We start from the raw sequence: 25,497 nt of genomic DNA, 5'->3' as shown, positions 1-25,497 counted from the left end.
CTACCAATACGCGGAACAACTACAATGTATATATATATATATATATATATGTATATATATATATATATATATATATGTATATATATATATATATATATATATATATATATAATATATATATATATATATATATATATATATATATATATATATATGTAAAGTGGCGTACGGTGGGTCGAAACATGGGGGGAACCATAAAGTAATTTTGACGGTCTGTATGCTTGTGCGTGTGTGCGTGAGCAATAATGGGACTACAATACATTACGGAATGTGATACATTCAACAACGAAGTCATTGAGGAACATTGTAAGTTTTCTTTACATGGATTATGGAATGACGGTGTGAAACGATCGACAAATTATATACTGTCAGCAACATAAGGTGAATGGCATAACAATAAAATGCGAGCGAGCGAAGCGAGCGAGCTTGAAAATTTTGATATTCTGCAGTTCCAAAACTGGAGTTTTGTAGCTATATATTTCGTTTTGGAAATAAATGGGAGCGCATCGGGCGCAACTGCTGGCAATTATTGGCAGCAACATTAGGAGAATGGCATAACGATTCAATGCGAGCGAGCGAAGCGAGCAAGCTTGAAAATTTTGACATTCTACAGTCCCAAAAAGGGGTTTGTAGCTACAGTATATCTTTCACTTTGGAAATTAATTATGGGGCGGCGCATCGGGCGCAACTGCTGGCAATTACTGGCAGCAACATTAGGAGAATGGCATAACGATTCAATGCGAGCGAGCAAAGTGAGCGAGCTTGAGAATTTTGACATTTTACCGTCCCAAAACTCCCGTTTGTATTTGTAGCTATATCTTTCGCTTTGGAAATTAAGGGGGGGGGGGGCATCGGGCGCAACTGCTGGCAATTACTGGCAGTAACGTTAGGAGAGTGGCATAACGATTCAATGCGAGCGAGCGAAGCGAGCGAGCTTGAAAATTTTGACATGACTTGTTACAGTCCAAAAACTCCCGTTTGTAGCTATATCTTTCGCTTTGGAAATTAAGGGGGGGGGGGCATCGGGCGCAACTGCTGGCAATTACTGGCAGTAACGTTAGGAGAGTGGCATAACGATTCAATGCGAGCGAGCGAAGCGAGCGAGCTTGAAAATTTTGACATTTTACAGTCCCAAAACTCCCGTTTGGAGCTATATTTTACCTTTCGCTTTGGAAATTAAGGGGTGGGGGCATCGGGCGCAACTACTGGCAATTACTGTCAGCAACATTAGGAGAATGGCATAACGATTCAATGCGAGCGAGCTTGAAAATTTTGACATTCTAGAGTCCAACAACTGCCGTCGGAGCTATGTTTTTCGCTTTAGAAATTAAGGGGGAGGCTATGGCTGTATGGATGGGCCTGTTTTGGAACAATGTCGAAGTTGTGGGCTGTATGACTCGTGAGTGTCGGTCTAGTGGGATGACCCCGGCAAAATGTGGGGATGCTTTGATGCTAAGATTACTGCAAATATTCTTGGTCAAGCAGTCTTGTACAATGTTGTCAGGCATGATTTAGTACACGCGAAAATAAACCATGTGCGTATCTCAACATCTTGCATGCAGAGGGTAAATGACGATGTATATAGGTTGTAACACAGCACAAAGAAGGCCGATATGAGATGGAAAACAAAGAAGCAGGCTCAAAATGCACTCGGCCGGGCAGCACTTTGAAGGGATCGTATATAGTTTTGGTTGAGACCTAATTTCATGTTTCTAAAATTTTTGATGAGATAATGAGAAAACTTTCATTAATATAAGAAAGAGCATGTAATTCTATGAGGAATTCAACGTTTGGATTGATGAAAATTGGTTTTGAAATGGCTGAGATATCCAAAAAATAGCAATTCTAATGAAGTGTGGGACACATGCACACTTTATTATGATCGCTTTGTTTTACTTTGTTTTTGGATGTTTCAGGCATTCCAAACCCGATTTTCATCAAATAAACTTTGAATTCCTCTTAAAATGGTATGCTCTGTACCATCATAAGTGTTTTCTTGATATCTCGCAAAAAGTTATAAAAGCCCAATTATACTGCATGGTGATAGGGGGGGGGACTTAACTTGGCCATGAATTATACTGCATGGTGATGGGGGGGGGGGGGCTTCCAAAATAAGAAGAAAATTAAGCCATGATTCAATGAGTTATGCAATGAGTCAAGTTGCTCGATCTATCTGTTAGTGCATAAAGTCAGCTATTGTTAGGCATATGAAGCCTCAGTTAATCTGATGAGAAAGAGTAAAATCTTACCAGTCGGCCTAAACCCTGCTATATAATAACAATAATGATTCTTTGAGTAAAATCGGATAAGAATTAGGCACTCTGATTTTGTGAAGTTCCGCTAATTTCTGCAGAGCCACGGTTCTCGTACAGCTGATAAAACATGCAGCGATGAGTGAGCTGATGATTTCATCACCTCACAACTTTGCATTGATTATGTGCAAAAAGAAATGGCAGATAAGCGTTTCTATTGCTTAGCTTAATATAAGTCTATCATTCCTGCATGATCACTTACGTTGAATAACTTCAGATGGTGATGAATCAGTTTACGGTTCATGCATCTATAGGAATTGAGACAAGGGCGCAATTGCTTTTAAAAGAAAAACTGGAAATTTCAAAATTTTATTTACAAACTAAATGGCAAGTTGTAAGAAATGACGATCACTTCACTACATAATCTGCATAGGCCTATATATACTGATATTGTCTCTTGAATAACTGTTTCCGGCATTAGCGGAACTTCAAAACGTCGAATAACCGTATTTTTCTTCCAGATTGTGATCAATTTTTCATTGTTAGGCCCTATGTTCTTTTCAGACGATTTATAACTGCACTTGAATCCCCTTTCACACAAAGAGCATCACCCAAACCAATCATCAGGTCTATTAAGTTCCACGCCGTTTCAGTTCATGTTGTATGTCCGTAGTTGTGCGATGAGAAAGATAAAAAATAACCCAATACAAGTTGTATTGTGTCGAGATGTCCAGGGGTTGACTGGGCGTGATCTGTTGTTGCTCTAGGGTCGACCTGACACGAACGTCGCATCATGGCTGTAGAAGGAAAGGACGTCGACGTTGACTATGGAATCGTTGCCAATATTCCTGCCAGTTTTCACTCTTCAGATTTGAGGAACTATTTTTCACAGTTCATTGAGGCCAAAGCCTTCAAATGCTTCCATTTCAGACATCGCCCGGAGACGAAAATACTAGAGAAGGACGCCGAAACTTCTTCAGACTTGCTCGTGGAGAATGGCCCCAATCAGCGGAACAAACCTGACAGCGCCCCGGCGTCGCCCCGTTCCTCTCGACTACAGACCGCCGATGGAAAACACGGGACGCCGCCAGAGGCTTCGGGGAAGGAGCAGAAGGCTCCTGCTCCAAGAACGTTTTGTTGTATCGTGCAGCTTAGTGATGGAAACATGAACAGATTTATCAGAATGTATCACAAAAAGCACTGGATCGACAGAAAGGGAGCGGTCATGTCTAGCCGATGTTTCATATCCCGCATTCGAGTTGAAGATAAAAGTGGTAAGGCCATGAAAAGGGCTCTACGTACTAGTACTAGTGTAGTACTAGTCTAGTACTACTTAGGACTAGAAGTCTAATTAGGTACAATAACGGCATTGGTCATGTCAGTATAGAGATAGAGTAAAAGTGTTGTCAATGTTTATTGTTATTAATATTATTAATGTTTCGGCATTCCAGTTCCTTTTGAGACAGCCACCCAAGAGTGAGTGCGTTTGCGAGATGAGATGTCAAAGAGCATGCAATTCTAAGGAGTATTCGACAAAAGTTTATTTGATGAAAATCGAGTTTGAAATGGCTGAGATATCCAAAAACAAGGTAAAACAGATCCTAAAAAAGGGCATGGCCTGTCGCCTTTTATTATTAACACTTTTTGGGATATCTCAGCCATTTGAAAACCAATTTTCATCAAATAAACGTTGAATCCTTCTTCAAATTGCATGCTCTTTCATATATATTTCATGAGTGGTCTCTCCTTATCTCACTTGATACCAGTAATGTTATAAACCTGAATCCCCACCTCAAGCAGTACTATAAAGTCCCTTTAACATTTCATATCTCCATGGATACAATTATCTGTGCAATATGGCACTTGTAATTTTTTATTATTCCTAACATTATTGCAAACTTTACAGCTAAATATTTCCTTCCATTTTACCTTGGAAAGCATCTATGGATTTACTTTGCAATACGTTCATACCCTTATTGATGAAGCTAATGTACAGTGTACAGCCCCGAGTTACCCTTCCTAGCGGAGGTCTTCGGGGATAACTACTACAAGTCCAAGGTACAAAGTACATCTGTACTTACTTTCTTCATTATTTCATAAGGCTGAGTTTGATCATTTAAGAGTTGACATGAAATCATCTGCATTCACTTAGAATCATCTGTGTTAAACCAAACTTCAAGGCCCATTCATGAAAAGTTACCAACTTTCCTTCAAATTTTACCCACATCATATATCACTGATGAGTATGATGGGGCTTTCCAATGTCTTCACTCCTCATGACACAGACGAAGCTGATAAGTACGTCACACGAGGTGAGAGTAAGCTGATACCCCCAGAGCGAGAAGCTTTCAGCAGGTCACACCTTACCCAGCTAGCCGAGCTGAACCCTCCGGACCTCATGCCCAACGGAAACGTGGGCACGCCAACCGCGGTCTTCCTGGAGTACATCCGCACCTGCCGACTCCCCCCGCGAGTCATCCAGAAACTCGGACTCACCTTCTCGAAGACGAGGACAAACCGCAGGTATGGGAACGTTCCATTTGTATACGGGGGTGACACAGTCGCAGGGCAGTCGGAAGAAGAGGAAGTAGCACTCACGGCATCTGGACAAGAAATCGTTGGGGATTCCAGAAGTCGAGAATCAAGGAGGAAAAGGCCATCTGGAGATACGGCTGGTACAACTGACAAAGAAGATGGTGCCACAGAAAGAAGAGAAGATTCTTCTTCTGATGAGGTATATAAAAGAAGGTTTTGCTGCTTTGATAAAAGCTGTTTCTGCTACCTAGTATTGTTCAACACAAAGCCTTATCTTACATCAACAGGGGATGTACAACATTCAGTGACATTGTGTGCACAGTTCATGCGAGGTACCCATGGGTCGTAAATCATAAATATGGTATATTGCCAAAATTACTTTCTAAACCATCTAAAGCTTGGCAATGTTAACCTTGATTCCCAGAAATGAAAATACTGTAAGAATTTCCAAAAATATGGACATTATAGCAAACAACATGATAATTGTTACTGGTATTTGGGTGAAATGTGGTGTAGACTCCTGAAGAGATCTCAAGTTCAAACTGCATCCTTGGGCATGCATCTTTGGGCAAGATGTTTAAAACTGATTATGCTATCCTTGACCGGAATATTATATCTGACGGTGCTGGTGTAGTGATGATGGCAGGACTGTCTAGGGGGAAAGAAAAATGTTATAGAGGCTACAATTATAGCTGGAGCCCCTCACATGTGCAACACCATTCTAGATGGAACACATGTTCTATGTTGTTTTCACCTCATAATCTGAATCACAACCTACTTGATTGGGCCATATTTTGAATGAAATACAGCCACAATCCCGTAAATGTCTCAAAATAATTACCACATCCATACAAATGCAGAGATTTCATTTTCCTACCTGCTATTCCCAAACATATCCTAGACTTAATATTTTCTGTTTGAAAGGGATTATTTTAAAACAAAGAGAACAGTTTTGCTCATGAATACTACCATTTCATCTCAGGATGTAATAGTTGCCTAACTAATGCATTGGTCTAGTGTTATGATAGGCTTGTAATACAGGTCTACATACTTTTGTGGGGGGTGATTTTGCATTGATCCACATGGACTTCCACTTCAGCGGGAGACCCTGCTGAACCCTCTATGTGCCTCTCATTGATTACCTGTCCATAGATTAGCGCTTGAAATTTGTACACATTTGACTCATTGGCATGCAGTGGTAGCAAGGGGTAAACAGGAAAACAGTTTGCTTTCTGACCCCTCCTGATTAAGTGTGAGGCCACTGTATTGTCTACAAATAGTGAATAGTCACGAGTGCAATGGTACAAGATTTCGCACGAGGTGAAAGATAGAGGCGCTTCATTCAACGAGGCGAAGCCGAGTTAAATAGTGCGCCTCATCTTTCACCTCGTGCGAAATCTAGTTCCATTGCACGAGTAAAGACCACACACTATTTGTTTTATACAACACCTTGAACGTCAACAGATTTGGTACTCACAGATTCTTGAATTTAGCACAGAAATGGCAACCATTTTCCGTGAAAGACGAATGAGTAGCCTCACGGTCACAGTCACTGTAAACACTACATGTGTATGTATGTACTGTACATTGTTATGCGAAATGAAGTTGTTTACAAAAATGAGTGACAAAAGTATGCGCTTGTAATTGTTGAGTGTGCGCGGAACATGTTTGTTTATTGTGACATCAGAGCATGTGCAATAGAACATTTTGGTCGAACCAAAATTGCACAGCTGAGACAGCCAGAGCGTGCAGTAGAACATTTCCCTAAATGTCACGTGATGGGCAATCGACCAATCGGATAGCTACATTCTAAATAGGCGTTGTATAGTAGTCATTATACAACACCTCAGAATGATGTCGAATTGTGATTGGCCAAGAACATGTCACATGACATTCAATAGAAAATACCTATCAAACTCATTGACAGTGACAGCCATACAATAGGCCCCTGGCATGGGCCTATAGCACGGCTCGAAGGTACTATAGCACGGCTTCGTGGGGGACTACTAATGCATGGCCGGCCGCTCACAGAGTTCTGTGGCTCACAGCAGCAAAGCGCCAGCAAACTACATTGTACGTGCTGGCCGGCTGCGCTGCGATGCGCTGCCGGTACAGTAAACAGACCAGTCGCGGCGGCGGAGTACTGCAACGTCCAACGTGTACGCGCAGCTACTTACCTAGCTAGTTGCATGTATTGCGGCCTACCTATACTGCTGTGTTTTTAGTTTTGACTCTGATCTGCTACGTGGACCACAGTGATCCCAAAATCAAGACTTCATTTCAAGTTGAGAAACCGTAATTTGATTATTTTTCTGTGTTTTTATACAAAATCATTTTCGGAAATAGAGAAAGTCTAGACCTACTATTAGATCTACCGACGTCTCAGGTAGGCTTAACAGTCAGGCCTAACTCGATCTAATGTTAGCGTAGAATGGGTATAGACCCTGCGGAGTTTGTGATTCCTGTGACTGTGTGGTCGAATCATGACGAGTGTTTGAAAGCAGTACACAGGGTGGTTTACAATTCTCGGCCTAATTGTTACATTTATTTTTGGGCCTTCCTGAGTTAGCGGTCACTAATTTAGTACTGTGATTGTGGACAAGGTGTTGTATAAAACGAATAATTTATGATTTTGTTCGTGCATTGGGGCACGTAATACCGCACTCGGCGCGAGATTCGCCACTGGTCTATTCAACACGGCGCTACGCGCCTTGTTGAATAGACCAGTGGCTTATCTCGCGCCTCGTGCGATATTCGTGCCCTATGCACTCACAACTCATAAATTATTCGTATATTAATATTGTAATCTCATCTGATGCTTGATTTTTGTTTTGTTTTGTTTTGTTTTGCTTTTGTACATCCTCGGGATGCACTGTAGGATGATGATGACGATACGTGCGAGGAATGGGAGAGGCACGAATCCCTCCACGAGGACATCACATCTCAGGAGCGCACCAAGGAGCGGCTCTTTGAGGAGGAGATTGAGCTCAAGTGGGAGAAGGGAGGGAGCGGTCTGGTCTTCTACACCGATGCTGCCTTCTGGGATGCCCAAGAAGGAGGTGGCGCATTAACTCTTAGAAATTTTGAAGCTTTCATTCATTTTTTTTTTCTTTTACCTCACCTGAGGATTTATTCAAGATTCCATTCAAAATACACAATCAAAATAATATCATCGTAACGATGTCACATAAAAGTGATACTAGCACAATCGTGCATTAGAGGTTCAACAATTCGTTTGGTAACAATTGTTCATTTCTCCGTAGTGTTCTTCTATGTTTCATACAACATTGTATTTCTATTCTCGTTCTAATTTCTCTCGTAAACATATGCTTTAAAAAACAACTTCTTTTATCATTACTGGTTTCATTCCGTTTCAAAATAAGCTTATAAATACTCCAAAATGCTATTGTCAAAAACAAACTATACTGACTCTTACACTGTATTTTCAGCAAATGTGAAACGTTGATATTTGTTACTGTTGCATGGTATACATCATGTAACAAACTCCTTACGTATAGAAGAAAATTTTCATTAAGTTTGCATTCAATGAAAGCATGAACAATGTCTTCTTTTACGTTGCAGTTCGGGCACAAATCATCATGACTTAAACCCCATTTGAATAGATTACTTCTCACTGGCAATAAGTTATACAACAATTTCAAATTAAATTCTCGTAATTTGTTTTCTTTTATATATTCTAAATTATATCTGAATACACATATCTTTCATTCATGACACTCTTTAAGGAGAAAACATCACTCGATACTTTTGTAGGAAATTTTAAGACCTTGTTTTCTTTTCTTTTTTTCATCTTAAGGATTTTTGGGATGCTAACAGATCTGTGTATTCAGCAAAGCTGCCAACTTTTCCCAATTCTGCCTGTACTAATGTCCCTTACGTGCTTATGTAGAGGTGATAAAGTGTTTTGCATTGTTTTCATTTTTGAATGAAGTCTCAGAGAATGAATGCAAAAATATTCAACTCAAATATTTGTGCAGGAGACAAAAGCATGGATAAGGAAGACGTTTAGCAGTGAAAAAGACATTGATTGTTGTTAGTCCTTTCCATGTACAGATGTAGATTCAATAATTTGAAGTTTCATTTCATTTGTTTTGCTTCCTCTATATATTATTTCTTACAGATTTTGATGAGAAGACATCAGATGACTGGGATGTTGATATGAGCATCTACTACGATGAACGTAAGTGCTAGACAAACTGAGTGATCGATCGATATGCTTGGTGAAATGATGACAAAATGACATGATTGTATTGTGCATGGATGGAAAGTTCAAGGCAGGGAACATACAAGCTGATCCGTCTGTAGAGTTTGAAGCACTGACGAGCAAGGGTTATAAGTCCTGAGATGAATTCCAGGGACTTTAATTCTCCTTAAAGGACAAGTTCACCTTCATAAACATAAGGATTGAGAGAATGCAACAATATTAGTAGAACACATCAGTGAAAGTTTGAGGAAAATTGGACAATCGATGCAAAAGTTATGAATTTTTAAAATTTTTGTGTTGGAACCGCTGGATGAGGAGACTACTACAGCTTGTGAGTCATATGCATACAACAGTATAAAGAAAATGTAAAGAAAATTCAACATATTTTCACTTTTTTCGCATAATAAAAGAGCACTTGACTCTACTCTTTCTAAAGGCAGGGGGAATAATATTACCCATAACATTTGTCGGTAACGAGTCGAGGGAATGTGTACTTTTTGCCAAAGATGAAATTTTGTGAAATTCTCTTTATATTTTCCTTATATTGTTGTACGCATGTGACATCTAAGTTAGTCACACACTGCAGTAGTCTTCTCATCCAGCGGTTACTGAACAAAAACTTCAAAAATTCATAACTTTTGAACGGAATGTCCAATTTTCCTCAAACTTTCAATGATGTGTTCTACTAATATTGCTACATTCTCTCAATCCTTATGTTTAGGAAGGTGAACTTGTCCTTTAAAGTGATATTTCAAATCCCTGAGGTTAAAATATTTTGAGTTTTCCCAGTGGCAAATGTCATCATCTGCTCTGTAATATCGGTTTGTCAAAGTTCTTGTGAGAATAATACAAACCGTCAGCTTGAATTTCTTTGTGGTAGTCCTCTTCTCAGCATCATCAGCAAGCCTACAGCTACCTAGATAGTAGCTATTCACAGGTAAATACAGCACACAGCATCTGTGTCTTGTAGCTCATGTGTGCAGTGCATACCTAAATTGCATATTCTGATTTTTTTTTTTTGTACGTGCTGCTTCCTTCGCATACCACATGTTTAACACAAAGCGTTCTGCCCTTGGGAAAACATCGTAGCTGGTCCGCTAATACATGATCATGTTTATCCAGTTATCGAGAATTATTTTGACTGACTTGTATAACATAGACATGTTGTAACACTGTGGGAAGACCAATGTTTTGGCATTTCTCACACCTCTGCCTTCCCATTGTACCAAAGATCACATGTTCACAATGACATAATTTTCTGTCAGCAAGATTTGGCATGATTTATTTATCTTTTATTGTTTTCAATTTTGTCATCACCATTGTTCCTGTTCATTTTGATACACCAGTATGTTTACATTTGTATAGTGTTACTTTATGCATGTACATTTATGCGCGTTTGTATATTCGAGGCTTAGAGTCAAAGAATACTTGAAAACAGCAAGAAAAGACATTGCTAGCTTGTGTCATACTGTGTGTAGAGTGTGCATTCAAATTCGTTTCGGATGTATGACAGAGGAACATTTTTCAGTTCTCATACAAGACTAAAAAAGGATTCATGTTGTAAATGTTGCAGTGCTGTATAATAAGTGCTGCTGATAGCCTTTTCATGGCTTTTTGTCACAGTGTTGTTGAATTTCTTCTTGAATCTTGAATCCATCTTTTACTAATCCAGTATATTTGTAGCTACCAGTTATTTCAGAGAGTTTGCCCAAACTGAATGCAGTAGCTAAATTTCCTGTACCATTCAGGGGGCCGATCTAGCTTTGTGCTAAAGGGGGCATTGGGGGGGGGGGGGGGGGGGGGGGGGTGACCAGTTTTGGTCAGTGTGAAAAATGGGGTTGTGCTACAGGTTGATAAGCAAAAGAAAGAGGAAGAAGAAAAAGGGTCTTCACAGTTTTTATTGCCAGTTCTCTCCCCGAATCGGCCAACAAGCAAAAAAAAAAAAGAAACTGAAACAAAAACAAAAACAAAACAAAACCCTAAACTTTGTGCAGCCCAAGGGGGGGGGGGGGGGGGGGGGGGGGCTTAAACCCCCCATAGATCCGCCACTGCCATTTGCAAGTAATAATCCATACTGTAGCCCTCCGTTTGAAGAGAATTGTGACCCAGTAATGTAATGTAGGGTCCTACAGTCCAGGGGCTGCCACAAATGAAAACTCACCACAGTGACTATGAATCCTCCAACAGATGGCGGAGACAAGGATGCGAGAGACTCCGTGGCGATGAGGAGGATGGAGAGGATGAAGAGGGGTCTGGAGGATACCAGCGTCTTTGAGAAAGAGGACAGGATCGGACGCTTTGAAAAACACACCAAGGTAATGATGGCATCACTTCACTAGTTCATACATTCATGCACTCTTGCACTTTGCAGTACAGTGGAACCTTGTCATAAAGAGGTCGGATATATAATATGACCATCTTTTATATAACAAGGTGATTTTGCAGGTCCCAAATTTTTTATATCTCTTTGTTTTTGTACCCTGAGATAGTGAGAAACCTGATATAACGAAGTATGTGTCATGGTTTTTTAAAGCTTATTATAACAAGGTTCCCCTGTACATCCAAGATGACAACTATTATAAAATGGGTTCAAGAACGTAGCCAATTGGAAGCGCTGAAATGAGTCACGTGTGCGTGCATGATTTCTTACTATTGCACGGCCCTGCAAAAAGCGTAAATTCACTGACGTCACAATGTTTACACTAGCAGTGCACACTCAATCAGTTGTTACAAGTGCGTCGCGCGCTACTATACGCGCTGTCAATCCTGTAAACAACTTCTAGTTCGGGCTGCCAGCAGGCCTTTCTTGTGCATAACATGTGGCATACGTATGTACGCTTATATGTACAGTACTTACATGTGCGGGATTTCCGAGTGCGACGTGTGTAAATGTTTGGGACGAACATCTTTGGACATCTTGACTTTTGAGCGAGTGCTACATGTAGCTGACTGTATTGACCCACAAAGGTACATGAAAAATGCTGTTAGTTTTCGACCAATTTTATAAATCAAATAATACACAGGTTTGAGTTTGTGACGTTAGTGGAGATGCAGCTCACTCTCAGGTATTTACAATGTAGTGCATGTTTCACAATTGTAAATACCCTCGAGTGCGCTACATCTCCACTAACGCACTCTCACCTGTGTATTATTTGTATATCAATTGACCAAGGATATCATACAGTCACATCATTCCTTAGAAATGAGAAGACTCTTATGATCAGCAGATATTTACTAACTCCATACTTCTTTATACATGTTTTGTACTTTCAGTGACTTGTAGAACCCTCTCACATCCATATTACAAGTTGTATGCATTGTAGTAAGAATGAATGAATGAATGTTTAGTAGCCTGAAAAGATTCTGGATGTTTTCAGCTATGCAGTGTGCCTATGATGATGGTTTAAGTATTTATGGTCTGGTAGTGTAAACTATAAGGTTTATATGGATTGTGTGAGAAGAGTTTGCATTGTCAGCATGTGATAGGCCTGAGGAGGACTATTAATTGTATTTTCTCTGGAAAGCTTTTAACGAGAGCTGAGCAAGCTTGACCAAAGTTCTAAATATGGTCGGCCTTTCTTCAATCAACCTTGCATAAGTCGAATAATCACCTAAGTTAAATGTCTTTTCAAGTCCTCTTCTCTTTATATTATGTCCATTTTAATCCCTCGTAAGTCAAATTTTCTCAAAGTTGAAGCTATTTCTTCAGTCCAAATAGATTTGACTCAGGCAAGTTTGACTGTACTGAGTAGTCGCTCAGTAGGTTGGCATTTCGGATCTTATCAACTGTCTGTGTTCTGTCTGTCAGATTCTAGCTCCCCCCCCCCCTATTTCTCTATCTCAAAACTTACTTCATCAAGCTCTTATTCTCTCTCTCTCTCTCTCACACACTCACACACACACACACACACACACACTCTCTCTCTCTCTTTCATGCAGGGCATCGGCCGTAAGGTCCTCCAGAAACAAGGCTGGTCCGACGGCCAAGGGCTAGGGAAGACGGCGGAGGGAATGGCGGATGCTCTGGACAACTCTGGCCAGCATTCGCGGGACAAGAGTGGCTTTGGGTGAGTGCCCATTAGGCATGTACTTCAAAATGCCTTAAATTGCTGAAATCTCAGATGTGATAAATTTGTGTTGTGATCTTTTGGTTACAAGCTAAAGACACGTAAATTGCGACGTTGAATTGAATGCATGCAAGCTGGAAGAAGCAATGATGTCAACACTTCGCAGTTTTCCTATTGGTGTGTACACACAACTATGGTAAAGATCATGGTGATCATTAATGATGCAACCTCTTACCCCCCTTAGAGACATCCTTGTTTGGTTATAAAAGGACAATAATTTGATGTGAAGGATCTGCTCCTTATCTTATCCCTTTTCATATTCTTTCAAAAAGGAAATTTTTAGAAGATTAGTCTACAGTTATAGCTGGTGACCTAGGTTATGATTATGCCATCATCACCTCTCCCCCTGAGTACTGCAAAGCAAGATATTTGCGCGGCATAAAATTTCTGCGAATTAGCTGCGGCGGCTTTTTTCACGGCATCAAATTTTCGCAAATTGCCACTGGCATTCAATGCAAAAAGTGTAGACAAAAACTTCAGCATGCATGATTTCGCAAATCTTGGCTCTTTGCGAAATTCTCAAAATTAGAATGCACACGAGCATTTCATGTTTTACAGTAATGGTTGCGATCAGTGTCACTGATTTGTAAAGGCATGCTGAACTCTACAATGGCTTAAGTTTATTTGAGAGCAGGTTTTGATGACACCTTGACTATTCCTTCCTTTGCTTTTCTCATTTCTATTTAAGCCAATTTGATATGAAGTGGATTGCTGTCTAGTATGTCACTTATCACAGAGTCTAGAAGGCTACAGTTGCACATATTTTGCACCATCATAGGGTGCATTCGAGTGCTCTCTGAAAGTGAACTGTACTGTACTGCACCCGTGCTAGAGGAGCACTCGAAAGCTCCTAAACTGTAGAGTACTGTACTGTACCGAGCCAAAAGTGGACCACTTCCCGAAGCGCTCCAAAAGGATACCAAAAGCGTACCAAAAGTTCGCATGTGAAGAATGCGCGTATCATGCCCATACGTCATAATGCAAAGGCATCGTTCTCTTTGTTCGGGACATTTATTCAAGCGCGTCAGGTGAATGACCCTTTTGCTACAAAATGCGTGACCTCCTCTAAAAATAACTCATAATAAGATACGCTTTCTCCACAGAGTGCTCCAAAACTGGCATAGTTCAGTATGGTACGCTTTAGTTCGCTTTCCGAACGCACCCATAGAGGTGGCTGATAGGGGAAGGGAGAGCTTGGGCATACCGATTGTGATTGTACATACTTTGCCCTAAATGCTTGGCAAATGTCTTGGAAAGACTCTTGCATGAGGCACAGTTTAAAACTTTCTCAATTTTTTTCTTTCTTAATATTATGGTGGATTAAAGATACCTGTATTTAATATCCAGAGAAAAATTTCAGAATTTTCGGGAGATGGTGTGTTTCCACACATCTGAACACATTAGCAGAATGAGAGTGAATTTGATATATTCTCTGCCGATTCTAAATTCAGTCTCTCCAGATCAGAAGGGCTTGCCCAAGAAAGCACCTACCTTTAGGAGCTATTATGTTTATTCATGTTAGGAGTGCCAAGAAGTGAGCATTGTTGAATGTACTAATCTTTTGCACAGAATTGTGAGCTAGAAAAAAGACTTTGTATGTTCATTGTGATGAAATTCCATGTCGTCCATGTTCATCATCTAAAAGGGATTTTTGTTTGCATCCTTGATGACCAGATATTATGGAGAGAAACTCCAGTCTGGTGGAAGAGGGACGTGGAAGAGGCAGCGTGTGGCAGACAAAGAGGTCATCATCTCCACCATCTACGATGACCCCGCCAGGACGGACCCCCAGGAGCCCCTCATGAGATCCCGAGGGCCCCACCACCTCAAGTACAGGCACGAGATCGAGTTTGTGAAGGGCGACCCGAGATGACACGACCAACTCAGGTCACCTGCACGCCACTTCCCACCCCAGTTTCCCGCTCTCCTCCCCTGCCCCACCCCATCCCCTCCAGTCTTGTGTGTAGAGATCCTGTCTGTTTGAGGAGTCACAACCCATGCACATAAAAGATTTTACCTCGCTCCTCTCAAATTAGAGCAGGGTGTAAACCTGGGGGGCATTTCATGAAGCGTTTTGGTCGGATATTTTTCTGACAAACTGTTACAAGCTACTGAAATCCTTGCATCTGATTGGCTGAGGGCAAATTTGTCCGACAACTTTGTCATACGAAATGCTTCATGAAATGCCCCCCTGGTGAAATGCTCCACGCCGCATACAGTGTGCACACAAATACCCGGTAACTGTCAAGAGATGCTGACCCCTTGTGATTTACCCGAGGTGACAAGCAACAGTCAACAAATACTATTACTGAGGCATGTAGTGCCATGGGAGAAAAAGAGGAAGAGGATTCCTATCAACTTGCAGGGTAAAAATTATCTAATTTTTGATACCAAAGCTTTGATACACTGCAAGGAGCCCACAAGTCTTATTGCAAGGTCCTGTAAACGATAAATGTGGACACAGGCAAAATCTCAACTTTCCAAATAATTATTTTGTTAAACTGGAGCTTGTTTCACGCAACATGAAATGAAAGTGTGGTGCATAATGATGATAGCAGTCAAACTCACATACCAACCAACGTTATATGCATGTGTAATATGAAAGAACTGTAATAAATATCTTTATATTGCTATTAGAGATTTGCTGGATAGTGTGTGTTCTTGTCTATCTCGGTATGTAGCTGTGTGAAGGTAAGAGGTGATTTGTTTGCTTGTCTGTATGTTTTGCAAGGCATCACAGAGGTCTTGGAAGACAAAATTAATAGACTTGACATGCTTATGAGTGATACTTTGTGTGGTAAGTTTGCAACTTATACAGTTGTATGGGTTTTCATGTGGTACAGAGGAAGCTGGATATAATGAGCTGCTTGGGAAAACTGAAATTTCTTCGTTATATCAGGTACAGTGCACTCCTAATATAATGAACATGGTTATAACAAAGTAAAAAAAAGTAAAAAGAAAAGAAAAGATAATTGTCTATATCGTCACTGGGGCGACAAGACCTCGTATCTACAAAATGTCAAATGTTCAGGAGAGCAAAAAAACACGGCGGCCAAAGCACTGTGGCGAGTGGGAAAGCCTTTCCTTTGACATGCCGTGGTGGCTTCAGTTTTGGAGTAAGACAGTGGGGATTCAGACAGGACATCACTTAACCCAATATTTGACCATTAATCCAAAAAAGTCATTTTCACCAAAATTGCAGATCTATACAAGGTCTTGTCACCCCAGCGACGATATATCTTTAAGTACTTTATTTGTTCAGTTATAATGCAATTTCAATAACGAAAAAACTGCCAGTCCCAAGGACTTTGCAACAATAGGACTTGCCTGTATCTTATTATATCAGGGATAAAAACAAAGAAGAAAATATAACAGGAATTGGACCTGTAAACTTACCTGGTCATATCAGATATCTCCCTATATTGGACCTTGTTTTAACGAGGCTCCACTGTATTTTAGTTTTTTCATCTAGGACTAAAAGTTAGCTCAAGAACATCTTAATCTAATGGCTGAACTTAGAGCAATAATAATGTACTTGTATGTTAGTGCTACTTTTGTAAAAGTTTTGATTTGTTCTTTTTTTTAACAACAGTTAATTGAAACCTTGGGCTGCAGATTGGTATTTGTGAATTTTGACTGTACCAACAAGAAAGCAGAACAAAGTACAACTGTAGTGTCACTTGCTGCAAAATACCAGTAATCAAGAGCTATGATTTCACCAAAAGGCATCAAACTTGTGATTTGCTTTCGACTGGCTGCCCTCTACCTGAGCAAATACGTACATTATAGTTCTGCTGTCTGATCAGTCTAAGTTGCAAGTCGGTTCACGATGTTGACATTTTAATCAAAATAATCACATTGAATCCAAATGGTATTCACACATTCTGTACTGCCTCAATAACTTCTCCATCATCACTATTACAGGTTTGGTTAATTGAAACTACCCAGACTAGACTAGCTCTTTGTAGCATTATAAATCAGGAAGACAATGGAGCTGCAATGTCCCATGTTTTGTACCATTTTCATGATGAGGTTTGCAAAATACAATGTAACTCCTGTCGTAGCAGATAGGAAAGAAACATCCACTTGTGAGTGCAGTGTGGAACATTGTTAACGCAAGGTTAGATAGAAGGTAGCAGGAGCTTGGCTCGAGTATAGTTCTCGTGGTAGTGAAACAATGAACCCAAAGTTGGGACAGATTCAGATTAGATCTAGTTGGGAAGGATATATAGACCTTCAAGATGTATACATCAAGTAAGTGTATTTTATAACGTGGCAAGGCAGGCACAAGATGCTGTTCTCAAATGGTTGAGTGAAACAGTTCCTAACTTCTGAGGTATGATTGATCTCAAAATTGTCCCCAAGATCAGTTGAACTAAACTCGGGATTGATTTTAGAGTTAAGTGAAATAGGCCCAGCTTTTTTTTTATCTCTGATATGACAAGATACATACATCTGATAAAAGGGAATTTCAGTGGTAAAGAACACCTTGTTATAATGAGCTTCTCCTGTAACTGCAAATGCAGTTTACAGTGATTGAGCACTTCAGGTTCACAAATGGTCTTCCTTTCTCTTAAAAGAAATGTACAGTGATACATGTATTGGGCTATCATAAAGTCAGGAACAGAAGTGAATGAACACAGTAAATTCCTGTCTGTCATATGAATCATACATTTATTTCACACACCTTGCATTACACACAGAATGCTAACACAAAAGTATGATGTCCGTACAATATATATATTGTTAGATACATTCATTTAGCAAAAATATTTAGATAAGTATATTCTTCATGTAATGGCAAGAACATGCAGTCAAGCGAGGTGTGCAATCTTATCTCATTAATTGCAAATTTTGAAACTGAATGCTGATCGAAAAAGTGTCAAACCTAATGAAAAGAACTATTAATGAAATTGTGTTCAGCTATTATCCAAGAGACACAAATTATGTGTGAAATATGTGATTATTTCTTGATGCTTCAACTTAAATCTAAGTTCACAGAAAAAAAAGTGACCTAAACCTTTTTATGGGGGGAAAGATTGAATGTGCTTTCGTATAAACCTAATTGTTTGAAAGTACTCGAACAGTTTGTAAAGTTGACTCTGCATGATTTGGAAAGTACAAATGACGATGTGTCAATGTAGTACCTCGCCACAGTATTGTATGGTAGATCAATCTATAAACTTTGCACATTCAGCATAATCCTATGAAAAATCTGAAACATACTAGGTTTGGATGAGGTACAAGAAAACATGCATACATTGGTCTTGTTGAGAAAAGAAGTTGGATTGATAGCACTCGATAATATCCAACCACTGTATTCTTAAATTCAGCAGAATGTATCAAAATAGTAGACTGTACAATAGCTAAGTACTAAAAAAAGTGATTAAACCACACCCCTAAGATAAAAGGATAATAAACCAAAAACTGAGAGCTTTTTAAAAGGTATGAAAACGACACAGAAATTTCAATTTTGCTTTCCAAGATTGAAGAAGCACCCTAGTCCAAACTTATGCGAATCAATTCCTCGGAATGTAAGAGGCAAACTTGCAAGATTTGAGGAGATTGAAACAACCTGGGGGTGCTACGATTCATCGCAGGGCGTGGTATGTCCCTGCACCAGGTCGATGCCAATCTTCTTGAAGTCCGTGGCAACGCTTTTAATCATGGCAGCCGCCTGCCGGCTGGACATTGCAGGAATGTTCTCCGTGCCGGGCACTCGGTGTCGCTTTGCATCCTGCTCCATCAACAGCGCCATCTTGAGGGCCATGGTTTGACAGTGCTCCTGCCGTTCGTGGATGCGATCCAGACGAGCCATCTCTTGTTCCTGGTTGAGTGATAAGAGCGAGCATGAAATGTACAGTGTATCTCATTCTGGTAAATCATTGCTCACTTTACATCAGGGGCTACAGAACGTTTTTCAGGGCGGGATAGGGGTGGGGGGCTGATTGTACCGCTTTGCTTTTTAGATTACAGTGAACTAAAGCCATCTTGGAAGCATAACAGTCTACCAGTCATAACAATTGTCATAGGCTACACAGCAATTACTGTGTACCTACCTTACTGTATGGTATTAAAAGAATGATGGTACAGGTAATTCATTGTAATACAGAAAAGAAAAGAAAATATAAGAAAATCACTGAGATAACAACAGTGGAAGGGTAAAGTTTTATATCATTCAAATACTGACAACTGGAATACATTTGAATAATGGAGTAGAGAGTTGATTACCCCGAATTTGGTAACTCCTTTAGTGGATCTTTTTTTTTTACCTCCACCAAAGAGGTTTTATATTTTTGTCGCTACTGGTTTTTTGTCTATCTGTCCATTTGCAAAATAACTCAACAAGTGGTGAACGGATTGGGATGAAACTAATTGGAAAAGTTGATGACACATGATGGAATAAATGATTAAATTTTGGTAGTGATTGGGATATAAAGGGCATATGGGTGGAAGAGGTCTGCGCTCTCCCGAGTGCTTTTCTATAGCTTTACAATGACATGTAGGACCTTGGTCCTATAATCACAATGAAAGCAATTAAGAGGTTAGCTCTAGACCCACTATACCTTCCTCCTCTTTTCAGCTCTCTGCAATTTCTCCTCCAGCTGCTCAGCAGTGTAGGCCTTCTTTCTCCTGTTCAGGCGTGCTGCAAACTTTGCCGGAATCTTCACGCTGGTTGGTAACGACAGGGCTTCCCCCGGTTCAAAGTCAATGTCAAAGGCAACGGGTGCCGGAGGGACATCTCCCATAGCAACAGCCATGATGATGATGTTAGATGATGCTGGGGGGGGGGGGGGGGGGGGGGGGCAGTGGTCAGGCCAAAGGGTTAGAACTCCTGTGAAACAGAATTGGAAAGACATGGAATTAGCGTAGCGTAGAGCCAAAGTATAGTCATGGCATGAACACCTCGGTATTATTCTATTAAGACATTCTTGTGACATCAGATTAAGAAATTTTATGGGCCACTTCTTGTAATGTTAGTAGAAACAACCCTCTTGCTAACTAATGTTTAATAGAATTTTTTTTAAAAAATCTATAGACATAGATCTATTTCTAGTAGGGTCTAAATAAGTAGACTCTAACACTTCATTCACGGAACAGTAACACTAACTCAACGTGTTACAGCTATTAACAATAACACTAACAGTTAGACGCCAGACCCTCATCACTGACATTGAGTCATCACATCACGTCTCACTCAGGTCGTCAGGGCAGGCAGGATCAGGAAGTGGAATAAGTACCAACCTTGTTAAATCTTATGTTGTAGATTCTAACGTTACGTCTTCGTTGTCACTTTCTCCTAGACTATACAAGATGATGTGTAGGCCCTACTTCAGTCTGATCTTCATTATTACTAAATCGATGTACCCGCTGTGTCAGTGGTCGACAGGCCAGCGCAGCTGCAATGCATGATCATGCAGCTAGAGATTTTCACAAGACATTTAAATCTACACGCATGAGTCGTTGCTACAGACGCCGTACGGTGGTTTCTGTTTATCTGCGTCCAATCAGCTGGGCGCTCGCACAGTAAACAAGCTCGGCACGATGATCCAACCTCCCCATGACACGCAAGTGCATGATGAGGCGCGGCGTGCGTGAGAATATTTTGTGTGCGCGTCTGTACCGCATCAACATGGCTGCGCCCTAGGAGAATTTCGTTAGACATGGCTACTCCTTCACAGGTCGAGGAAATGACAGAAAGTGGCAAAGCGGAGGAAGTCGATATCTATCGTGACACTCCAGTGAGATATCTAGGTAAACAGATAAACTTTCAGGGAGTTTACCTTGTTGTCCAGTCTTTTTGGTATGTCGATGTACAATTGCAATGAATGAATAACCATCATCTTCGTTATACTGTGCAGCCCCATATACTGACTTTTGTGTTTGTTTCTAGTAAAGTTTACTTGGCATCTAACGTTAATTGTTAATTGTAAATTATTTTAAGTGCTCTTTTAGGAAGGGGCCTGCACCTCGCCTCGCCACCGGCCAAGCAAACCGATCATCAACCGATACTAGTTTGCCGTCGTCTGCTATTGCTTGGTAGGGATCAACAGCATGGCGCGTGCAGTGCGCTGAGCGAGACCACAGAACTCTTACACATTCTGTGAGCGAGACATGATGACGTCATCGCTCATGAACGGTGGGAGTCCACACCGTAGTGGACGTCTACTCACATTTTTACGAGCTGGGGATAGTCCGTATTCATGTATAGGCAGCTAGAAAACGATCAAAATTTAGGTGAGACTATTTAGAAAACACTTAAGTTCTTAACTAAGTTTAATTGCTGTTGCTAGAGCTTGCTTATGCACTGTGCGGGTGCATTTGATACGATAGCCCACCATCATGACCATGTTGACCCAATGCAGTACTCTAACATAAGCTAGTGTGTTGTGTACGTATGTGTACGTGCTTGTATGTGACAGTGGTATAGCGTGTATTGAGTCTGCAGAACGCGCGCATGTTTAGTAGTATACTTTAGTACAGTGTACTGTACGTAGTAGTTGAGCGTGCAATTGTCGCTTGACAATATCTGTATACGCGCTGCCTTGCCAAACTAGTGTGATTGATATGGATCGTGAATGACTTGTGTCAAAAAGAGATGAAGCAAGAAGGATGCCAGCTGTGATGACGTCATCACCTGTAAAGTAGTTCCGTCAAAATCGGCTCGATTTTCTTTATCGTCGATTTACTCGAGTTATCTTGATTTAGAGCAGTTTTCCTCCGAAACTACTAAAAGGTACTCAGTCTTCATAAAAGTTGTGTGGTCAGCCTACTTTTTTTACGGTTGTTCCGTTTCTCGCCTTTTTAGGGCCCCAGATGACGGGAAAGACAAATTAATGGGTTGAAATTTATCTTTGAGGGAGAGCCGCCAGAGGCTCTTATACGCACAAATATGCTTATTTAGCCGGTATTCGGTAATTTCCTCCTCTTCCTTAGTTAGAAAATGCTAGGTGTAAGTTCAGATTTTCAAGAAAAAGGTAAAACTGGCCAGTGTAAACATCGGTTTGTTTGCTTGGATGGTTATTTTGTAAGTGTAACCCTGCAAAGTTTTAAGCGTACTGCTGCACAGTCTTGCTTGTACATTTTTGTTCAGTGCGCTTACAGCAATGTTTTTGCAGGGTGGCGGATATAGGGTCCCTGGCCATGGCAAGGTGCGGGTACCTCACTATGCTATGATCAATGTTGAATTTCTCCTCTCTCCGTCCGCAGGTTATGCCAACGAAGTTGGTGAGTCTTTCCGTGCCCTGATCCCAAAGTCAGCAGTATGGGCAACCTACGCCATTGCGAGTGCATACGTTCTAGCTGATGCCAGGCACAAGGGTCAACAAGCAGCAGAAGTATGTAAAATTTAATGTTATTTTATTATTGTTCTATACTCAATTGCTACACCAGTTGTAATGTCAATGAGTAATAGACTGATGGCTGAGTAAAAGTTACGATACAATTGAATCGGTTCCTTTGATGTAAAACAAGTGTATTGATAACCAAGCACACTCTGTGGTGGGCTTTGTGTGATGTTCCAGGGACAATGAGAAAGAAGAGATACAGCAAGTCAAAGATTTAGACAGGGTGTCTTATAGTCACTGTTCTGAATTATACAACATCAACTGGATAATGAATGTCAAACTAAGTATAAAGTGTGAATTTTTTTATTCAAGGACTTATCATGGTAGTGTTCTCAGTTGCAGTTATATACTCATGTTGAGCTTCTATTGAGCAATCTTTTAAGGTACATGTAGTTGGAGTAACAACAAGAATAATTCAAGGTTCTTGAAACTGACCATGAGCTGCATTTTGTTTGATGTAACTTTCTCTTGCAGTAAAATAGAATGGTGTGTTGTTTTTTTTTCACCCAAATCAGAGAACTCAAGCAAAATTCCAGTCTGCATGTGTATGCACACATACCGTTGAATCAGATGATTGCTTTTAATCATAAAACAGATAATTTACAACACAATTCACTCCCAGGGAAAGATCATGATATATGTGAGTATTTTCCCCCTATTGGGAAGGGGGCAGAGGTGGAATAATGAAAAATGTGTGTACAGGTAGTGACTAGTGATGCTGAGTGTGACACTGCAGATGTGTTTTTGCACAAATTTTGTTTCTTTCAAACCCCAAATACTTTTTGTTTAAATTGTTTTTGTTTTGTAGCTGCAATGGAAAGATGAATCGACCAGGAAGCAGAAGGTGGCTCATGCAGTGGGTGATACCATTTTGTGGCAGGGGTTGGCATCGGTAGCAATCCCGGGATTCACCATCAACAGGATTTGCAAGTTCTCCCTCTTCACACTCGGTCGAGTGTCCAGTCTTCCAGAGCCGGTCAGAAAGTGGACAACCACGGCCATAGGGCTTGCCGTCATACCTTTCATTGTCAAGCCAATAGACAAGTAAGGCACTCCAAAATATTAAATCAATATATTTTCTCCATGTTGTCTATGCCTCAACTATCAAATCCATATTTTCAAAAAGCAAAAAATTAAAGTTGGCTTCAGTCATTGTGATTATTTTGGAATGCGTCATCTCTCAAATTTGGTCTTATCACTGTAGTTACACCAACGGAACACAAAAATTTTCAATTTGGTCTTTTTTGTAATTTCATTCCAAGATTGATATTTCAATACTCATTCTATTTGTAAAACTGCAAAAGTCAAAAGATGAGTAAATCTTTGAGATGATGGTACTAAACTGTCATAATGTTTGTTATTATTTTGCTTTCTTTTTCTCCCTTTTTTTTGAATGTTTGAAAAATGATCAGAATTAGTATAACGTTTGGATGATCTGGTGACTAGAACCAAAATTTGACTGACATTAGTGCTTAATGATATGAAAGAAATTACTGAGAATCATCTAACTTCAGATGTATAAACCTCCCTTCTCTTAACCATGAAGTAAGAGAAAGAGTAAGGTTGTATGTATATATTTCAAATATGTTGGCAGGCTTTTATTACAAAAAAAAAAATAATAATAACATTCTCCATGATAGTTTTCTTTGACACCAAGTATTTTCAGTTGATGCATTCAATGTTGGCATGCATGATGAACAAACTAACTTCACCTTGAATTGTTTCCACTGTAGGAGTGTTGACTACATGATGAACAACTCAGTGAGGAGGTGGTATCACATAGAACCACCCGAACAGAAGCTAGTCCACCATCGCAGGTAGCAGAGGGATGGCCGGCTACTTCCGTTTGGAAGCAGATTTAGGATGCTGTATGACAGTCCAACAAATTCTTCTCTTCCCCTCACCCCCCCCCCCCCCCCCCCCCCCCCGCCCCTTGGGGGAAAAAAAGAATGAAGTGAATAGATGCAGAATACATCAAACATGTAAAAACATGGAAGATCTGGAGTTGACAGAGACTTTGCCGTTATCAATACGTGACTTTACCATCTTATTGACTTTGATTTCCATATCATAACCTTCACTTTGTCACCAGTGTGAACTGTGTACCTGCAACAAAGCCTGCTTGTGCACCAACTTCACACCCTAATATGCACCATTCTTGAGTAGATGCACTGATAGGATTCTGTGGTAATTCCTTTTGTGTTTCGCAGGAAAAAACAAACAAACAAACAAGCAAGAAAACAGTATTCAAAAATTATAATATTTACAGATGGAGGAAAGGGTGTGTGTTTTTCACACATTGCAGGTCAGTCATCTGATTATCTGATTAGATAAGTGTGAATGTGCAATCATTCTGTGAAGATTGATGAATGGACAAAGAGATATTACTTGTGACTATTGTAACAGAAATGGAATGTACTATTTCATATGCCCTTTGAGGCATGATTACTGTCCCAGCACTCATCTTTTACTCAGTATCATGTACTGTATACGCCATATATTTCGCGAGTCTAAATTTTCGCGAATTGGGAATTCCCGACAATTTCACGAGTGGTTAAATTTGCGATCTTGGAGTCCTGTACTAAACAGAGAAATGTACACGCGTGCATCACATCTACATTGGGATCAGAATATTTTTGTGTGTCTTTAATTTCGCGAATTGCACCTGTCTCGCAAAATTCGTGAAAATAAAATCTCGCGAAATATTCGGCGTATACAGTACAATGTATAAGACATTCATATTAGCAGGGAGGTGTTATAGAAGGAGTAAAAACCACAGAGAAGTTATGTGCTGTATTGCTGGTGTTAATTGATTGCATTGACAAAAAAGAGCTTTTCTATTGATATATGAATCGCTCCTACATCACAACAATCCTAGTGAGGAGTGGTTTTGCTGTTCCAGTCAATATTTTTGGCAGAAATTATTTGGTGTGTCAAGTACAGGATGCTGAAAGGAAAATAAGTGAACAGCAAAGTAATTGTATTTCTTTAACTGTAAAATGCTAACAAAC

At 40.2% G+C, this 25,497-nt stretch overlaps 3 protein-coding genes across 3 annotated transcripts; 2 read left to right on the top strand and 1 right to left on the bottom strand.

Annotated features, from left to right (window-relative positions):
- The first annotated feature begins 3,045 nt into the window (after window positions 1-3,045).
- Window positions 3,046-15,187, top strand: LOC139729867 (G patch domain-containing protein 3-like). The gene is made up of 7 exons (XM_071640790.1): window positions 3,046-3,526; window positions 4,538-4,986; window positions 7,666-7,846; window positions 8,929-8,988; window positions 11,200-11,327; window positions 12,952-13,079; window positions 14,814-15,187. The coding sequence occupies exons 1-7, from the start codon at window positions 3,046-3,048 to the stop codon at window positions 15,010-15,012; spliced, it is 1,626 nt and encodes a 541-aa protein (XP_071496891.1). The 3' UTR covers window positions 15,013-15,187.
- A 3,536-nt stretch (window positions 15,188-18,723) lies between these two features.
- Window positions 18,724-19,900, bottom strand: LOC139729865 (uncharacterized). The gene is made up of 2 exons (XM_071640788.1): window positions 19,706-19,900; window positions 18,724-18,966 (listed from the first exon to the last, which is right to left on the bottom strand). Exons 1-2 carry the CDS (start codon window positions 19,898-19,900, stop codon window positions 18,724-18,726), a joined length of 438 nt encoding a protein of 145 aa, XP_071496889.1.
- Window positions 19,901-20,830: 930 nt separating this feature from the next.
- On the top strand, window positions 20,831-24,353 carry LOC139729834 (mitochondrial fission process protein 1-like). The gene is made up of 4 exons (XM_071640758.1): window positions 20,831-20,894; window positions 22,350-22,481; window positions 23,308-23,530; window positions 24,220-24,353. The coding sequence occupies exons 1-4, from the start codon at window positions 20,831-20,833 to the stop codon at window positions 24,305-24,307; spliced, it is 507 nt and encodes a 168-aa protein (XP_071496859.1). The 3' UTR covers window positions 24,308-24,353.
- The last annotated feature ends 1,144 nt before the right edge of the window (window positions 24,354-25,497 follow it).

Source organism: Diadema antillarum, unplaced genomic scaffold (genome assembly GCF_040938485.1).
Source record: "Diadema antillarum isolate AM-2024a unplaced genomic scaffold, OU_Dant_1.0 seq00000266_RagTag, whole genome shotgun sequence".
Lineage (NCBI taxonomy): Eukaryota > Metazoa > Echinodermata > Echinoidea > Diadematoida > Diadematidae > Diadema > Diadema antillarum.
This window is presented reverse-complemented; position numbering and strand designations above follow the sequence as displayed.

Excerpts from the sequence above, each read along its gene's own strand:
- LOC139729867 (XM_071640790.1), top strand. The coding sequence starts at position 3,046 with ATGGCTGTAGAAGGAAAGGACGTCGACGTTGACTATGGAATCGTTGCC. Across the intron at positions 3,527-4,537 it reads TCGAGTTGAAGATAAAAGTG|ACGAAGCTGATAAGTACGTC; the intron begins GTAAGGCCATGA and ends CTCATGACACAG. Across the intron at positions 11,328-12,951 it reads GCTTTGAAAAACACACCAAG|GGCATCGGCCGTAAGGTCCT; the intron begins GTAATGATGGCA and ends TCTTTCATGCAG.
- LOC139729865 (XM_071640788.1), bottom strand. The coding sequence starts at position 19,900 with ATGGCTGTTGCTATGGGAGATGTCCCTCCGGCACCCGTTGCCTTTGAC. Across the intron at positions 18,967-19,705 it reads GAGCTGAAAAGAGGAGGAAG|GAACAAGAGATGGCTCGTCT; the intron begins GTATAGTGGGTC and ends TCACTCAACCAG.
- LOC139729834 (XM_071640758.1), top strand. The coding sequence starts at position 20,831 with ATGACAGAAAGTGGCAAAGCGGAGGAAGTCGATATCTATCGTGACACT. Across the intron at positions 22,482-23,307 it reads TCAACAAGCAGCAGAAGTAT|ATGAATCGACCAGGAAGCAG; the intron begins GTAAAATTTAAT and ends TGCAATGGAAAG. Across the intron at positions 23,531-24,219 it reads ATTGTCAAGCCAATAGACAA|GAGTGTTGACTACATGATGA; the intron begins GTAAGGCACTCC and ends TTTCCACTGTAG.